The 17,466-nt window shown below is 45.0% G+C and overlaps 1 protein-coding gene across 4 annotated transcripts in view; it reads left to right on the forward strand.

Moving 5' to 3' along the window:
• The window catches only part of AGTRAP (angiotensin II receptor associated protein), a 44,186-nt gene extending 27,114 nt beyond the window's left edge, over nt 1-17,072 (forward strand). For 2 of the 4 annotated variants that reach the window (XM_085609901.1, XM_085609902.1), the window contains exons 3-6: nt 12,437-12,545; nt 14,117-14,333; nt 15,268-15,343; nt 16,143-17,072. In XM_085609901.1, the coding sequence (XP_085466027.1) occupies nt 12,437-12,545; nt 14,117-14,333; nt 15,268-15,343; nt 16,143-16,188 (448 nt within the window). In that variant the 3' untranslated portion in view covers nt 16,189-17,072. The remainder of the gene's footprint in view (nt 1-12,436; nt 12,546-14,116; nt 14,334-15,267; nt 15,344-16,142) is intronic. The other 2 variants (XM_085609905.1, XM_085609904.1) reach the window with 1 other exon arrangement.
• The last annotated feature ends 394 nt before the right edge of the window (nt 17,073-17,466 follow it).

Below are 17,466 nucleotides of genomic sequence, written 5' to 3' on the forward strand. Positions count from 1 at the left end.
AGAGTTCCTCTTAGATTTTTTGATGGCTTTCTTAGGACAAGTTACACTCTGTGTACCAGACAGCTTTAGAACTTTTGGTTTCCTGCCTGTTTGACTGCTCCCGCCCCTTTTCATTTTCCCTTTCCTATCCAAACTAGGTGGGGCCACTACCGTGATGGCTTCAAGGTCTACAAGATCTGCTGGCTGTAAACTTTTCCTGGGCTCAATCGGATAAAAGCCCTCGGATAAATCAAGACTACTAAAGGAGTTATTACTCTTAGACACAATATCCTCTACAAGCGGGTAATCAGAATACGTTGAACTGCGTGGGCATATGGAAATCAGATCTGCCCTTGCCGGTGACACCACGTTACTTAAATCTCCTAGGGAAGAGCGTCTAACGTTCAAAAGTTCCATAGACAGTCGCTTTTCAGTCCGGGCAATCTCCCTTCCTACGACGTCAGCTGCTCTCAGGAAAAAGTCATCAAGAGTGCCAGTGGGTCTTCCGCCGGCTGCGGCCGGTGTAAGGCGGCGTTTCCCCTCGTTATCAGAAGTAATTGACATGATCACGTACAAGTGCAAAATAGTCAAGAGGTTCTTACCATGGAGATGTAGACCTCAGGGACGTGGCCCAGCCCAGCCTCTACCGGCCTTGGACGGCCGTAGACGGTCCGCCCTTTGCCCGGGCTTAGCCCGGCACGTCCCGCGAAGCGGGAGGCGCGAGGTCTGATAAGGCTGCCGCTGGAGAGGGAGGGGCTGTTGCAGGTCACGCTGCCCCCGTAAGGTCCTGGGCCATGTAGTTCTCGCTGGACTGAGTATTCCGCTATCGGAGCCCAAGTAACATTACTTGTCTACTACTTCTAGAGTGCTAGCCTGCCTCTCCACTTTTACGTTTTCTTTCCGATGCATCCTGAGTTACCAAGTAGCGTGGCCTTTGGTTGGCTAAATTGGTTTGGTTGGGAAAATTCTTCTTCTGGTCATTCATTTCATTCAATAAATTAGTGAAACTGATCGAGCGCTTGAGAGTGATCGAAGAAGATCATTTGTCACCATGGTAAAACTCCGAGATGTGATCCTGCGCAAGACTTAATCAAGTAAGAAATATAGATCTTCAATAAAATAGGGATGAGAAGAAATCATTGCTTCACTGCACTGAGACACCATCCTTTCACTGAAACATTTGGTGCTGCTTATACTAGTACATTTCCAATCGGATGTGTATGTATGTATGTATGTATATATTGTATCAGTCTTAGCAGTGCCAGAGGGAGACCCAATTTGTCCAACTTTGCCTGCAGCTTTGATTTGCCGTGATGAAGGTTGTGTCCAAATAAACAAAACCTTTGTATACCATGGGACTGTGTTTCAAACGAGATTTTTATGCATCATATTTGAGATCCATGAGTTAATATATGCAGAAGCAATTGCTTCACCTGTACACTTGTCATCTTTCTTTTCCCCCTCATTTTTGTGTATTTCTCTTGTTGGCAGAATGCTGCTCTTTAACACTGTAGAGAATTCACTTTTACTGTGATTCAAATTGGACAACTTTAGGTTGTAAGCGTCTACAGAGAAATGTTTTCTCCGAGGAGTGTCTCCTGTGGTGCATATTTCTGTGAACCTTTACCCAGCACCCTAAGTTTGATTCTACGAGTATACATGAAACGATCATATGCCGTGTACCAACAAAGGTAATATGAACTGTGGCACACACACAGTGTAGTTGCTGTCTTTGTGATTGGTTGAGCCACAGAGGGCATGCAAGCTTCATACTTCAGGGATGGAGTTTAGCCCATGCACCATATTTCAAATTGTTGTCTGCTTTTTTCATAAGTTTGCTGCTAGTGAAATCCAAGTTCTTCTGTGATGGCATTTCGTGCTCCCATCTGACCCGGCTAATAAGTCGGGCATTCAACCCTATTGTCTATCTTTCGTTTCCCAATGCAAATCTGTGGAGCATACAATCGAACATCCTCTGTGAAAGCTAACAAAAGGAAACTAATACAAATGTTTAAGACGCCGGCACGGTAGAAGAATGTAAAGTTGTTCTCTTGAAAGTAGCAAACCCATATAAAATACGTTAAATTGCCCACATCATAAACATCAAATATTGGTCCACAATGGAATATAAAACCTGCTGTGGTTAATGCATGCAGAATATAGTGTACAACTAGGATTGCTTGATACAAATATATAAACGCAGCCTTTCTAAACTTTTTCTTTTTTTTTTTTTTTGTTTAAATTTGTTTATTGGTTTAACAGCATCATTATACATTGTAGACTGACGACATTTTCTTGTCTGACACCACTGTCGTATCTAATGAATCATTAAACAAATTATACATTACACACTAACTGCTCTTTCTGTCTGTTGACACATTTCCAGTTCCACCATAGGGGATACTATAGGCTCCCCTCGATATTTGTTCCATTTTTCCCACTTACGATCCCAATTTTTTGGGCACCCCCTAGTTACAAAAACCTCCATTTCCACCAGCATGCATCTATCTAGCTCCGTCATCCATACATGGGCCCGTGGTGCATTACCTCCCCCCCACCGCCTAGCAATCTCCCGTTTAACTAATGTGTATCCTAGCGTTGTGAATTGTTTCTCCACTTCCGTTAGGTCTGTTGCCTCCCATATATTCAATAGGCCCATTTGCGGCGTCAAAACTATTTCCTTATGTAGGGCCTTCTGCATATGCCCTGAGGCCTCCTCCCACAGTACACGTGTCACCGAGCAGCTCCACAGGATGTGGTAGAATGTGGCCCGCTGGCCACACCCCCGCAAGCAAAGATCATCCAATCTGGAACCTATTTTTGCTAGTGTCTGTCCTGTCATGTATGATCGATGCAGTATCCTGAACTGAATCAATCTAAATTTTTGTGTGATGGCTGCCTCTCGAGGGGACATAAGGGCCTCCTGCCAGTCCTCGTCATCCATCAACCTCAGATCATCCTGCCATTTTTCCCTGAGTCTCCAAAAATTATCCGGGAGATTATTGCACAGTTTCTTATATGTAAGTGATATTACTTTCGAAGTTAAGGGCCCATCTAGGAGCCTATCCTCAAGTGGTGCAGATTCCGGTATGTCCGCAAAGGACAGAAAGGCCGCCCTTAAAGCATGCCGAATTTGCACATATCTATATGTTTCCCCACGAGCCAGGTGATATTGCCGTTGGAGTTCCTCAAATTTGAGTATAGCCCCCTGTTTAACCAAATCTTTGACCATCGAGATGCCGATAAGGTCCCATTTGTCAAAGCCAGGCTGGTAACACAGCATGCCCAGTTTCTGCGCCTGCCAGAGAGGTGTTACCTTTGTGAGAATGTCTGCCCAGCCCAGGCGAGAGTGTACTTTACGCCAGATCTCCAGTGTATGTAGGGTGGGTCCAAAGAATCGCCCCCTGTTTCTCCTGCCACTAGCATACAAGGCCCCCAGATATCCAGACCTATCAGTTTGATAACGGTTCAAAGCGTATGCTGGGTCATCTGGAGGTTGGAACTTTGTTTTTATTGATCAAATCTGTGTCATATAGGATTTGTGAAAATGTTTTTTTTTTTTTTTTAATCCAAATGGTTGAAGGTTTTTTTTTTGTTGTAAATTGAGTGATTTGGCAATCCCAAATGTGACATGTTGGTTCTTCTGTTATAGACCGGTAATGAAGTCAAGTGCTGTATGTGTGATTACACCAAAGAGGCCAAACATAAAATGACCTTGCATCATGCAGCATTGTATTGATAACCTATGGTCCTCATTCCAAGGAAGGCAAGGTTTGAATGGTGATGGAGACAGTAGTCTTCTAACATCCAGTGGAAGCTGAAGGGGCATTGATGCTCCGCTGCATGTGATTTCCTTTTTTAAGGAGAAGAAGGCAGCCCTGCAGCAATGATTACTCCGGGATATCTACAGCGCTGCAGCAGAGCCAACACTACCAGTGCCATCTTGTGCTCCCATTTCCTACCTGTTCTTTGCACATGGTCTCAAGCATGATCGTTGCATTCTCAATATTATCGTCATTGTGTGTCTTAATGAAGGCATTTTGTGGTCTAGTTTATTTTTTTTAAAACACTAGTCCCAGCTGGTGTGCCAATTTCCTGAAAGTTTATGATACCGGGGCCCAACATGGTCTTGTGCATATGCCTGCCTTTTCAGTATGTTTGACTAATATTTCTTTCAACATTTTCTTTTTATGGTCTGGCTTGAAAGCGCTTCGTTCGCTAGACAATTATGTGATCATCACTAGAAAGGGGCGTTTGGCTCCATCCACATGTTGGGAAGCAGGAGTACATTGGGCAGGAGTTGTGTGCTTCCACAATAAACGTGCTTGCCCTCTAGCAGCTGTGATAATTTTGTTTATTTATCCAGCTACCTAAGCTTGAACTTTCCAGGGCACACACATGACTATGAAAATGTATTAATGTATCTCAAATAACACAATCATTTGTTGTTTTTCTCTAGCAGCTGCACAGATTTGTAGGAGAGCAGTCTTTACCTACATGGATTTTTTGGTTTGGTTTGACAGTGCAACTGTTACTTGAACTTTAAACCTACACCAATATTATTCTACAGTTCTTTATATATATATGTATTTCCATGCTGTGTACATGTAGTGCTTCACATTATCATACAAAAGTCCCTTGAAGCCAGACCTGTTAGCATTGCCAATGCTTGTTGAAATTGTCATTTGCACTTTTTTTCTACCACTCAGCTGGGGTCTGTATTGTGGGGCATTTAGCAGCATTTCATGAAAACACTCCTCCTATTCCATACTACACAGTCTAGTTCTGCCAAAAACAAGTATTGGTTCCACTAACTAGAGCTGTTGGCTTAGCCAATGCTTGTTTTGTTTGTTGTAGTTCAGGAGTAAGGGCCCAGTGTCAGTGTCTGGGAAGCTGCGGGTTCCTCACATACTTTGACAAAAAAAGGATACTTTGGCCCACCAGTTCCGGTCACCAAAGGGGACTACTTTTGTGGCAGTGTGTACATTATGCATACGAAAGGCTGACTCTCAGAATGAGGGGAGCCAATGGTTGCAGTGAGCTGACCTTTGTCATAGACTGAATAGTGTGTTTTTTATAGAGGCAAACTGTGAATTACTCTACAACCTATAAGCAGACTAAGAGCAGTTTATGTATCTATGTATTTTTTAATGTTTGTTTGGAAAAACAAAAGCCCCTGGCTAACACCAGCAGACCAAAACAAGCATTGGCATAGCCAATAGGTCTTGTGCTTAGAAATTTATATGTGTTTAGCCATGCAGTACATTACCCATTACATTACATTAGCCCTTAAAGACACCAAATTGTGTGGCAAATCAATGGCGGAAGGGTATAGTGGTGTATGGCGGAAGGGTATAGTGGTGTATGGCGGAAGGGTATAGTGGTGTATGTTAAATCAATGGCGGAAGGATATAGTGGTGTATGTTAAATCAATGGCGGAAGGATATAGTGGTGTATGTTAAATCAATGGCGGAAGGGTATCGTTTCAAACAGGCTTACGTTTTGAGCAACACCCACACAATATAAAACATGCATAATGCTCTATATCACACAGATCAAATGATCAGCCAATTCAGATGGAGGGAGCAGCGTGTAACTGAAAGGAGCACAGTGAAAGAGGTTCGGGAGAAAGCTGTACAAGGAGAGAGGTGCGGGGCAAAATGGGCTCCGGGAGAGATGGGGGCAAAAGGGGCACAGGGAGAGAGGTGCTGGGCAAAAGAAGCAGAGGGAGAGAGGTGCGGGTGAAAGGGGTATAATGAGAGCGGTGCAAAAGAAGCTGGAAATGGCAAAATTACATGGGACAAACTCACTTGAAAACAAGGCAATAACTAAAAATTCACCAGAAACGTCAACAATAACGGGTCGGCAACCAATGCACGAGAATGTAGGGCAGCCCCGCAATGAAAGCTTCAGAGATGAAAGGGAGGCACTGGTTGCGCTGTAGGGATCTTAGACTTCTAACAAACGCACACAGCCGTCACACGGGCTTCAGCAATAGGATTTGGTAACGGGTTGCTGATCAATCCAACATCAAACAAGCGCGCGCCTCGCACTGAAAGTTTAAAAAAAAAAAAAAAAGGCGTGCAGGCTGCAGCGGAGGGGTGCAGCCGCGAGTGGTGCACGTGCACTGGGGAGAGCAGTCTGCTCTTTTTCAAAGCACATACTCATGCTTGTGGCGCGCCGCTGCGCACTCCCGCAAGGCGTATGCGAGACCTAAAAAAGGACTCTCCTCTTGTGTGCCAGCAATGATTTGTGTGCCCAGCGTTTAGTCCCATGAGTTCTTAGTGCAACATGACTTTTCTGCTCTCCTGGACATCATTTAGTGCTCCTCAGAGCATGCTCAGGTTTGTCCCCATCAAATAGTACCCAGCTGGCCATGCTCAGATTTTTCATCCTTCACACAGCAATCTTCATGGGTTTGACAAATCCCCTTTGAGTGTCATTGGGGTCGCCATATACAGTTTTCCTTTTTACGTGATCACTGCATGGGCCTGGAGAAGAATACTTCCATCACTCGAGAAGGCCAAGGATTAACCCCTCCACCCGAATATCCCACATTATTTCATTTGCGGAAAGGTTAAAGATAAAGTGTGCATAAAGCTAGCAGCCAGTGGTTCTATGTCCTTCTGTTTGGCCATCTGTACCTCGCCATCTATGTAAGACCATCTACGTAAGCCTGTTAGTGTGCAGTCTGATGTGTGCACATGCATGCTTTTTGTGAGTGTGCACAAGCAGGCCTCTTTTATCTGGCTCAAGTTTACTGTATCTAGTAGTCTGTGTGCATGCATGTGCCTCTGTAGATCTGTGCACATGGGTACCTAAATGTATGGTGCTCTGGGTGTCTATGTCCAAGTGTACTGGACTGTGTGTTACATGAATGTCTATAGTTGTGTTGCTATGTGTATGTAAGGGTGTCTCTCTACATGCGGTTGTAAGCGTGATGTGTGTTGGTGGATGCACCATGGAAAATATGATACCAGAAGACGGCAACTAAATAACCCCCCTGGAGACTGGGTGGATAAAACGCAGCAAAATGATGCTCACAAAGGAAATATTTATATTCAGAATTGATTAATGAATGGGTTATCAAGTAGGTGTCACATGCATCCTATACTGTAACCTAAGCATCAAGGAACAATCCTGTATAATCAATTAGTCAAGCAAATCAAAAATGACATACATATTGTATGTAAATATATTCAAATTTTCTTTAGTACTAGACAGAGTGAAGTAGAGGGGAGCAATTTACACCTCACCCCTACGTACGTCCAGATGCAGGGTGACTTGTGAAATTGACATGTATGACATATGAGACATTCTGTTCAATGTGGTAAAGTGTCCAGTAAGACCCATCTCAAATAAAGAGTTAACACGTTCAGTTTTCCGAATGGGTGCCGAAATGGCATCAACATTTGCGGCTATAGTGTCCGATGTGTGTGTGTATATGTGTGTATATATATATATATATATATATCCGGACAACACAAAAATGTGTACACCTAATTGACGATGTGTACACACACTTTATCCTCACTTGCACAAGAACAACAACATTGCTAGCTACTCAGATTACCATTGCTAAATAAAACCAGGCCAGGGCATTTAAGAGAGGCTGGTATTTGCTACAGTTGTAGAATTGAGAAATATTTTTCGGCTATGGAAATGGTTACAAATGGAGAGACTCCATGAACAAAATAAGGATACATTGGCCCACTAGTTCCTGTCACCAAAGAGGACTACTTTTGTGGCAGATGTGTACATTTTGCATTCGAAAGGCTGACTCTCAGAATGAGAAGAGCCAATGGTTGCAGTGAGCTGACTAGTAGAATAAGAGCAGTTTTGGAAATGGCGACAAATGGAGAGACTCCATGAACAAGATGGCGATAACAACTGTAAGCTGCAACTCAAAAATAATGATCAAATAACCAAAAAGCACCAAAGAGCCCAAAGCCATGAAAGACACAAAGGCATACGTAACCATAAAATCAAGGCCAGAGGTATTCGATGTACAGCACTCTGAAGCAGCAACGAGCAACCATTACGCATATAATGTGGCACACTTACCTACAGGACGCAAGCAGGCAAAGGTGCTTAAAATAGGCTTGATCTAGAACCTACGTACAAACGGTGACACATCACCATCGGAAATAGCTTCTCATAGAAATACTTCTGGATTCACATAATGGAGATTGATGCAGCAGTGCCAGGCGAGCAAGAGCTAGACCTTGATAATTGGTCAAAGCATACCTCAGTACCCAGTCCAAAAATGCAAAATGTAAGGGAGAGAAAATCTGCCCTAACTTACCCTTTCACTCTTAGGACTATTAAATAAAAAGCGTTCTCAGGAACTTCTTAAAGTCACAAGTGCCTGTGAAAATTGAGGCTACTCTGCATGATCTAAATACAAAGCAAGGATCAAGCAGACAGCGTAGAAAAATACCCCCAGAGAAACTCAATCTCATGAATGAATCAAGACTGGGGTGGGCAAAAAGACTACTTATTTGAGAGTCTGAAACCAATCCAGAAGAAATGGGGACACTTGATGTCAGCAAAGACAGGCGTCACACCACCCGATACAGAAGGGACCTCTGACTTTACCAAGATCTGAAATATCAGGCTGCTAGAAAATGCTAGTCAAAGAAAATTAAACATGGGGAAAAACCGGAATAAATATTTTATCCTAGGCAATGTATTCTGTTATTGGTTTCTTTGAAAAGTTTATCAGAGATTGACTGTTTCATGATGCACAGCTTATATGATGGTACGCAAGTGTCACCTACTTGTTGGTCCCTTCATTTAATCATTTGTTCACATTTGGCATGTAAAGGACTCCTTTGGGAGCATCATTGTGTTACTTTGCTTTGTGGAATAGCCACACCTTATGCCCGTGCTTTGTTTAGGGGTTGCCTCCGACTGGGTTTTCTAAGAGTGCTGTTTCAGCATTTCCTCCATATATCTTGCTTCTGTTTTCCAAGGGCATCATTCAATCCCTTTTGGATGGAACATGTTAGCTAACAAATTGTTGCCAGCAGTCTTAAATTAAATAATCTTTGCTGCTTGTGTGTTTCTTAGTTGTATAGTACAATGAATTTTTAGGTCGAGCCTAGGGCAGCGCGCATGCGCTGCTCTAGGAGATGACCTTTTGGAATTGGTCTACACTTTTCAAGCACTCTTGCTTGTGGCGGCATCCACCTTGCAGGAGCGAGCAGCGGCTCGCAGGAGCCATCTGTTTCCAATTCGCATGGCCGCGGGCACGTCTGCACTTTTCAAGCACTTGTGCTTCTTTACTGTTCCTTCGAGGACTCCTTCCATAAAGCAGAAGCTTGCATGCATAGCATTCAGTCTGTCTATCGCTTCATTTCCCTGCTATGCCTCAGCTGTGTGGGGGACGCTGCCTTGTCCAACGCCCTCCTATCTCCAATGCTTTTCCAAACACACCACAATTCATTTAAGTAAAAAATTTCCCAGCCGCTATGCCGCGCTTTAACTTTTATAAAGGCGGCAGGCGCCTTGATTTATAACCGGCACGGAGAGTGTGCTGCGCCCGATCTTAGCCCCTGAAGCATTATAATGTTTCGGCTTGTTTCACTTTTTGATCGGGAGGTACGAACAACTCTTCAGACAGCACGGGCCGAGTTTCACTGCGACCGTGCTTCCTCTGCTGTTTGCTGGCCTGCTCGCTCTCCTCCCCCGCTCCCGGGCTCCCCTGGTTTCCTCTTGATATTTGTCCCACATTCATTGTAGGACAGACCTTCTTCCAAGCCCCTCCCGTGACCTCCGCAGGTGTTGGAATGCTTAAAAGCGCAACCTTCAGTGATCTGTGATTAGAAGGTAGGTTCAGCTATGGGTGCAGCCAATGTTTTCAACCACACATTTTTTTTTAAAGAGAAACAAACTGGTTGCTTTCATTGTCCTTGCTCAAAAACAAACGTGCAGCGCTGACGGCATTATTTTTTCCAAACACACACACGCAGCATTGCTTGGGCTAAGCATAAATACGCAGGGCAGCTGATGCCGAGACCCCAACCAGGCACCACCCGTCCCGTTACCACTGCCCAGGCATAGCAACGAGTGCAGCCCGAGCCCTAGGAGCAGCAGTGCCAGCCTTACCATGCGATCTGAATCCCTATTATCAAGTTTAGGTACGGTGCTCGTTTCTTCAAACTTTAGGAATGTGTTATTATTTTAACTGTAAAATAACTAAGTTAAGTGTTTTTTGTAGGTCTGACTGTACAGTGTATAGATTATTGTACAAGCTCCTATCCAAGATGGTGACTCATTACAAGTCCCTTCTTTCTGTCGATTGCTTGCTAATGCTATCCCAATTATACACATCACACGCCCTTAAATGGGATAACACACCGCGGACTGGAGGTTGGAAGGAAAACACATGCTTCCTTACACCCATGTGCATAGGAGCTTTTCCCCACCATCTGTCTGTGCTGTACCCCGCCGATCAAAAGTGCTACATTAGTTGTAATGTTGGAGCGCCGCGTCACCTGCCATGCTGACAATCATTGCAAAACGGCATTATATTGAAAGTGAGGAAGCTAAATTTAGTAGTGATTGCAGCCTAACCTTGATACCAAAGACAGCGGGGATCTTACTTTCATGCTTCCTGCAGGCCCATGCATGAGTAGTTCATTCGGTCCAGTTTTATATATATATTTTTAATCTGCGTTCTGGCATCGATTGCGTTGTTTGTGCTTTTTTGGGGGGAACTACAAGTGTTAGCATGCGAAGAACAAGCATTGGCATAGCCAATAGTTCTCGTCTTTGGGACCTTATAAGTGTTTAGCCATGCAACAGTTGATGTTGTTGCACCAAGGATATTGTGCTGCATAACTAAATACTTATAAGGTCCCAAAAGAGAGACCTATTGGCTATGCCAATGCTTGTTATGCTAAGATGCCAGCGGAGGTGTACGGAAGATCTGTTTTAAGGGTAACCACAGTATTTACATCTGGGCGTAAACCTCACCTCCAGATATTTTCAGATTGTCCAATTTTCTTGTAGAAGGGGGCCTATGCTAGAGATTTATAGATCCGCAAGTCAATGAGTCTCTTGCCTTGTCATTAGCACTATCCTAGCATGCCCAAGTGCCCAAGTCTTTGGCGAAGCTTATTCATCGCCATCACAGTTGGCTCATTCTGTTCAAGAGCCTGGCTGATAAGCCCACACATTTGCCAGAGCCTTCATTTATCCCTCTAGTTAAGAATGATGTTGCTGTAACCTCTTTACTGTTTGTGCTTCAAATCAGGCTTTTAGGTTTCTTTGAATCATTTTTAAACTTTTGTTATTTAAAAGAGGTCTCTTTTGGTGCAAGTGATACCTGAAGCAAATAGGTTTCTGGCTAAGTTATAATCGGTGGCGGATGGTAGGGAACTATAGTGGGGTTAGGGAAAGGGGTGGAGTGGGGGCTGGGAAAAAAAGAAAGAAAAGCAAACTTACCTGGAGGTCGCCGTCTCAGCCGCTGCTTCTCCTCCAGCAGGAAGCACCCAGCCTCCCAGAATCCTCTGACCAATCATAACGCTGCATTAAGCAGCATTGTGATTGGTCTGAGCGCCGTAGTTCAGCGCTCAGGCCGGGGCTTGGAGGGTGGGCACGTACTCCACTAAGGCTGTATAATGCAGCCTGTAGAGAACATGCCCAGAGTGTGCATAATGGTTTGGCCGGCCCGAGACGACCTGCGAAAGCCTCGTGCACACTTTAGATGCAGCCACCACTCCTCTGGCCACGACATCGGGGGAGGCTGGCCCCGCCCCATCAACGGGACTGCACTTGCAGGGCAACTACAATAGTAAAAATGGAATGATAATAACAGCCGGCTGTTATTATGATTTGATTTTGAATTGGCACTGCTTTAAAGCAGTGGGGCGACGCTCCTCCGCCTTAGTGGAGGAGCGCCCCTGGTTAAAATCCATCCACATCAAAGTGGCCAGGCATTGTTGTTTTACCCTTTACTAGGAACATCTCCTGTGAAGCAGAGCAAGATCTCTGTAAATACGTAGTTTAAAAGCGAGGAAAACTTGAAATGAGCCCTTCCTTTATAAAGATATGATTATTCTGTTAATGTTTAGTAGCTGGCACTGGTAAAAAACAGGCAGGTATGAGGGAAACTCTGCCCCGCAACAGCAGCTCGATTTCTTATCAGTGCAATCCTTCCTGGTGCTCTCTGCTGTGATCTTTGAGGCACCACACTTCCCAGCACCAGGCTCCAGAGAAAACTCCTAAACTCGCTCACATTTTTGCAACCAGCCCTGGCACATTTTCACACCCTTCTGTGACTAGTTCTGCATTCATTTCCTCTTTCACATCCTTTGGACTCTTACTCGTATGATGAAGCGGATACAATCCTTGCAAACTACAGTGATTGCAAACTCTGCCTGCACAGTATACAACCCGCGTGCTTGGTCGGGGTCTACACTAACCTTTACCTCTGTCTCCTCCCTGGCAGGGGCTGCATGGCTTGGCTGCCGCCTTCCTATGCCTGGGGGAACTTCACCGTGCTGGCACTTGGTGTTTGGGCCATTGCCCAGAGAGACTCCCTTGATGCTGTGATTCTGGTAAGTTGTGCTTTCTACAAGAGGTTGTGGTAGTGTGGACATTATGCTAATGGCAGGAGCTTGACTTCTCTTGAGAGATTACTTGATAAACTGCCATTATACATTTCCTTCTCAAGTGGCTCTTAGAACTGAAGATTTCATCTTCCGTTTAATAAATCACTCGGAACCGGTCATGATTGGAGGTGCTTGCCTTGGCCGATGTATGTTGGTGTGGGTTCACTGTTGGCGAAAGATACCTGCGGAGAGATCCATCTATATATATATATATATATTTGAATGCCATGGGCCTAATTATACATAAGACGCATTTTCCATGGTTGCACGTTGGCACACCTTTCAAAAGGTGGTGCCGGGCGCAAACAGGGACAGTGCACCATATGACAAAGAATGCACTGCCCCGAGGGCATCCGTGAACTTACTCTGCCCTCGGGGCAGCGCATTCAAGTGAAATACCAATCAGCTGCTTCAAAGCTGCTCCGTGTTTCACAGTGCAGGGAGTAACCCGCCTGCACTTCAAAGAAGGATTAGAGATCCCCTTGCAGGCAGGTGCAGTCAGTGATTCTACACGTCTGCAGGGGTGTATCTGGGAGCAATTATGAGACTCCTTTCTCCCCTCCAGAGGGCTGCCTTTCTTGGGCCATTTTTTTTGTGGTGACCTCACTGCCCCTCCTAAGGGCATGTTTGCCTCTGTGCCCACGTGCATAAATGGGCTTAAATGCAAAGCAATTCACTCATTTACATGGGGCCACTGCGCATGCTCACATGGCATGACACACTGGACATTTTGTTTTTTTTAACCATTCCAAGATGGTGAATACCACTTGGAGTAGCAAATAAAAAAAATGAATTTAAACGTGCAAAATTGCTATTTAGAAACAGAGTGGTTGGGCGGCAAATACATTTTAATTTTGAGGGAAAGGAGGAAAAAAATAAAACCTAAAGTGGCATGCAATGGAAAACGAGGAGGAGTAGGTGGTGTGGGAGAAGTCAGTGGGGCAGGTTTTAGCAACGGCAAGGCCTAAGCAATGGAAGGGCCCTTAGAAACAAAAAAAATTAACTAAAAAGACTGGGTGCGCGATTAACTGGGAACAGTGCAAAATATTCTCCACCAAGTTACACTCTCATGGTACTAAATGCGGTGTTGTGAAATGATGCAAGTTATATTTGTATTTGGCCTGCACAATTGGAAACATGTATTCATGCTAAATTACACATGCTTTTAGACTGAGATTTACATGTATTATACAAAAACGTTTAATCTTTATAATCTATTTGGTGCAGTCTTCACACATGGTTGAGATTTGCTACATAGCTGGTTACTTTATTGAGATATGGAATAAGTGCCACTATCAAATTTTATGATAAGGGTTTTTTCTTCCCTATATAATGCTGCCAATTGCAGGCCTTTTTGCTGGTAATTTAGAGGCAATTTATTTACATGGTGTGGTGGGTGCAAGTTCCCGGCTCTAAGCGGGGCTGACTCAGATACTGGGATGCGTTTAGTGGAGAGCAGTGGGGGTAGAGTCTGTAATGTCTACTAGACCGAGCAATTGACTGTGTTTCGTTTACAGTTTTTGGTGGGGCTCTCGCTGACCATCCTGACGGATATCATCCACTTTGCTGTGCTTTATGCGACTTCGAGTAGTGCGGCGGAGCATGGCGGGCTAGCGGACTTCTTCCGATTCAGCGCTGGCATGGCAATCCTAAGCCTCATCCTCAAACCCCTTTCCTGCTTCCTTGTGTATTTCATGTACCGAGAGCGTGGAGGAGAACACAACCTCAACTTTGGTGAGTGGCAGAGATCTGGGAGCCAAAACTGTGGAGAATAAAATAGACTGCATGTGCAGGTTCTGGAAGTCAGACTGGGCAGAAGGCCTCCAAAAGGAGTGTAGGTTCATATTGGCTATATGGGATCCTCCAATGACCGCCCGTCCTGGGGACCCCATTAAACAGCCGATCTTTGACTCCTATGAACGTCAGTGTGGTTTATTAGAGCGGTGCCATTACCGACCTCTGATTCCATCTTGTGGTCCAGTTCTGGTGGTGAGGGTAAGGGACCAGTGCCTTGCAGGGCTGTATGGGTATGCTTATAACAGATGCATATGCCGAGAGGAGAATTTTGCAGCAGACCAGAGCTAAGTAGAATTAGCCCATGAACGTGCTTTGGATTTAAGGTAATTGGAAGAGGAGACCAAAAAATGAGTATTGTGAGGGAAAAAGCATTAGATTCGAGTCTACCTTCCAAATATGTAGGAATGGCACTTGCAACCAAGGGTGCCTCTGCTCAGCTAGCAGCACTGAGGTGCCAGGAAGGTGGTATTTGTTCTAAGTACACCCCAGGTATTTGGTGCAGGTTTATAAACATCTGCTTTTGCACTGACTTTAGAAACCTAGCTGAAGAGGTCCTTGTTGCAGATCACTTGATTCTAGTGGCCTATCTTTTTCCAAGCACTTTCACTGTTTTAGGCCCTAAAAAGGCTGTGAGGAAGTCATGACTAGAACTTCTTGTGGTCATAATGCACTACCTAACCTCAAGACTACATTTCATCCAGTGAGGTCCTCAAAGCCTGATTTAGTGACCCTCCATTACCCCCTCCTTCTGGCTGATTCCTTCCTCCTGTTGTGATGAGCTGTCTGCTTCCTGTTGTCTCTCCCAGGTTGATCATTCTGGTTTGTCTGTGTTTTACGTTGTCTTGTCTTGTGTTTCCCGTTTCCTCTACAGATCTGGAGTCTTCGACTGAAAGCCGCTTTACGTGTGACAGCATGGACTCGAGAGCGCCCCCTGCTGCCTTTCAGCAGTACTGAATTGCCACCCTTTCCTCTCCCCCTCTGTCACTTGTTGTCAGCTCTTCCCTCTTCGGTGCTTTGGAAAGTTCTCCTGTCTTCCTTTTTTGTGTGCCTTCAACAGCGAAGGGTAGGCTGCTTATCCGTGCAGAGACCTGGCACTTGGGCATGTTCAGAGTGGGGTGGATCCGAGAGAGAGCTCTCAAAGTACTGAGCTTGACGGTACCTCTCTCACAAGTCTGAACCAGGGGAGGATACACAGGTGAGAGAGCAGGTGACATCTTATGTGTCCTCCACTCACCAATTGGTGGTATGCGTAAGAGATTAGGCCTTATCCGCAACCTTGCAGCCCCACACTGGGAGGAATCGTCCAAGTGTGGATTTGCTACACAGCGATTTAAAGAGCCGTCCAGTACTTTTCCATCACCACACTGAGCATGAAAGCTGCTCTCCATAACTGACTGGGGAGTACTGTGCCTTCTGGAGATCCTCTGTAAAAATTCACATCAGCCAGTATTAAACTCACTCATAAAAAAGAACTCGCTTCACTACAACTTTCTTTTTGTAGTTTAATTTTATTTATGCTGCGTTTGGGTCATAAGGAACATCTGTGCCCTTTCCCGTGATCTGTACAATTATCCATCACCTCTGGGGTCTCTGTGTGCTTTCACGGTGTCTCTTGCTTTGTGTAGAGTACATTGGCTTATGGTGTTTCAGCTTTGGATTTTGGATTATTTTGATTTACCCAGACTTAGACCTGGGGTCTGTTGCTTCTGTGATTTGACTTGTTTGGCATTCTCTTTCTCAATACAGGTTTCTTCACCGTTCCCCAAGACCGCAGTGCCTACCAGAGCATTGACCAACAGGATCCACCAACCGATCAGGATAGCAAAGTGCCACAGCGCCAATACTGAGGGCGCCACTCTTGCACAGTCTGAAGTTTGGTATCCTCCCCTCCTCCTTAATACGGTGATCCTTGTGACCAGGAGCGCTGAACTCATTCAAGGTCTGCTGGGTGACGCTCTAGAGTCTGGCCGTAATTGGTTAACCTTCCGCAAGAGGCTCTGGATGGACCCACTCCATTGCCGGGTCCTCTGCTCTCGTCTTCTGCACTTCCCTTACTTTGAAAGCACTCTGGGGAATCTGATGTGTGCCAATCTGTGAATCAACGCAACCTTGGTTGGGTGTCCTGGACTTCTAACTACTTGGGTACAAACCCCGACCCCAAACAGAGTCTGCTGTTTAGAAGAGATTCCTCGTTTCATTTTTGGAGGACAACAGAAGCCAACTATGTGTTCCTCTTGAAGGACAACCGGAGCGGACTACATCTTCCTCTTGGGTTTCATGCTGGAGTTCTGGGGAGTTGCTTGCAGTCTCACTATCTAGGTGCTGCTGCTTCCAGGTCACACTCTCTGCTTCCAGGTCACACACTCTTCTGTAGGCCACTGAGGTGGAGACTGGTTTCTCTGAACTATTTATGTTACTGTTGAGTCCTTTTTATGCAGAGTGGTAGCTGTAGGGTGCAGAAGTCGCCCACTGTGGTCTATTTAATGCAGAGACTGACAAGGCCTGAAATGGACCCCAGGCTGTTTTGCTACTTGAATGAATTGTATGTAATGTGCAGGTTTGTGGGGACGAGTCTCTTTTTTGTAAATATTATGTGCCTAAAACTGTTCTGTGCCTTTTTTCTGAAGAGTCTACGATCACCTGTGCACTCTAAATAATAAAAAAAAAAGTATCCTATGTCTCTTTTGCAAGGTCTGTGTTTAGCACTTTGACGGCTCCCAGTGCCTCTGAAAGTGTATTTTACTGTAGATCGAATTCCAGGATTGTGCGTTAGTCTATTAGTCAAATCAAACTTATTGTTAATGTTAGGGTAGCGTTATTATTGCTCTTGCAACCCTGTTTTCCCCACTAGTGTGCATAAGCCCATTCTGGATGACTCCCTATATGGGACCGGTTGGCCCTAACCTATACACGAGGAGACACAGTGCCTACTCTGTTATGCACGCCAGGGAAGCGCTATGTTTCCCAAAGTCTGCTTTGTGATTGTGAATCCAGAAATATCCTCCAGCGTTTCTTCTTCCCAAAAAACTCACTCACAAGCTGGCTGGTGCTCTATGCAGCAGAGGAAGTA

This window comes from Triturus cristatus, chromosome 1_2, assembly GCF_964204655.1.
Source record: "Triturus cristatus chromosome 1_2, aTriCri1.1, whole genome shotgun sequence".
Classification (NCBI taxonomy): domain Eukaryota; kingdom Metazoa; phylum Chordata; class Amphibia; order Caudata; family Salamandridae; genus Triturus; species Triturus cristatus.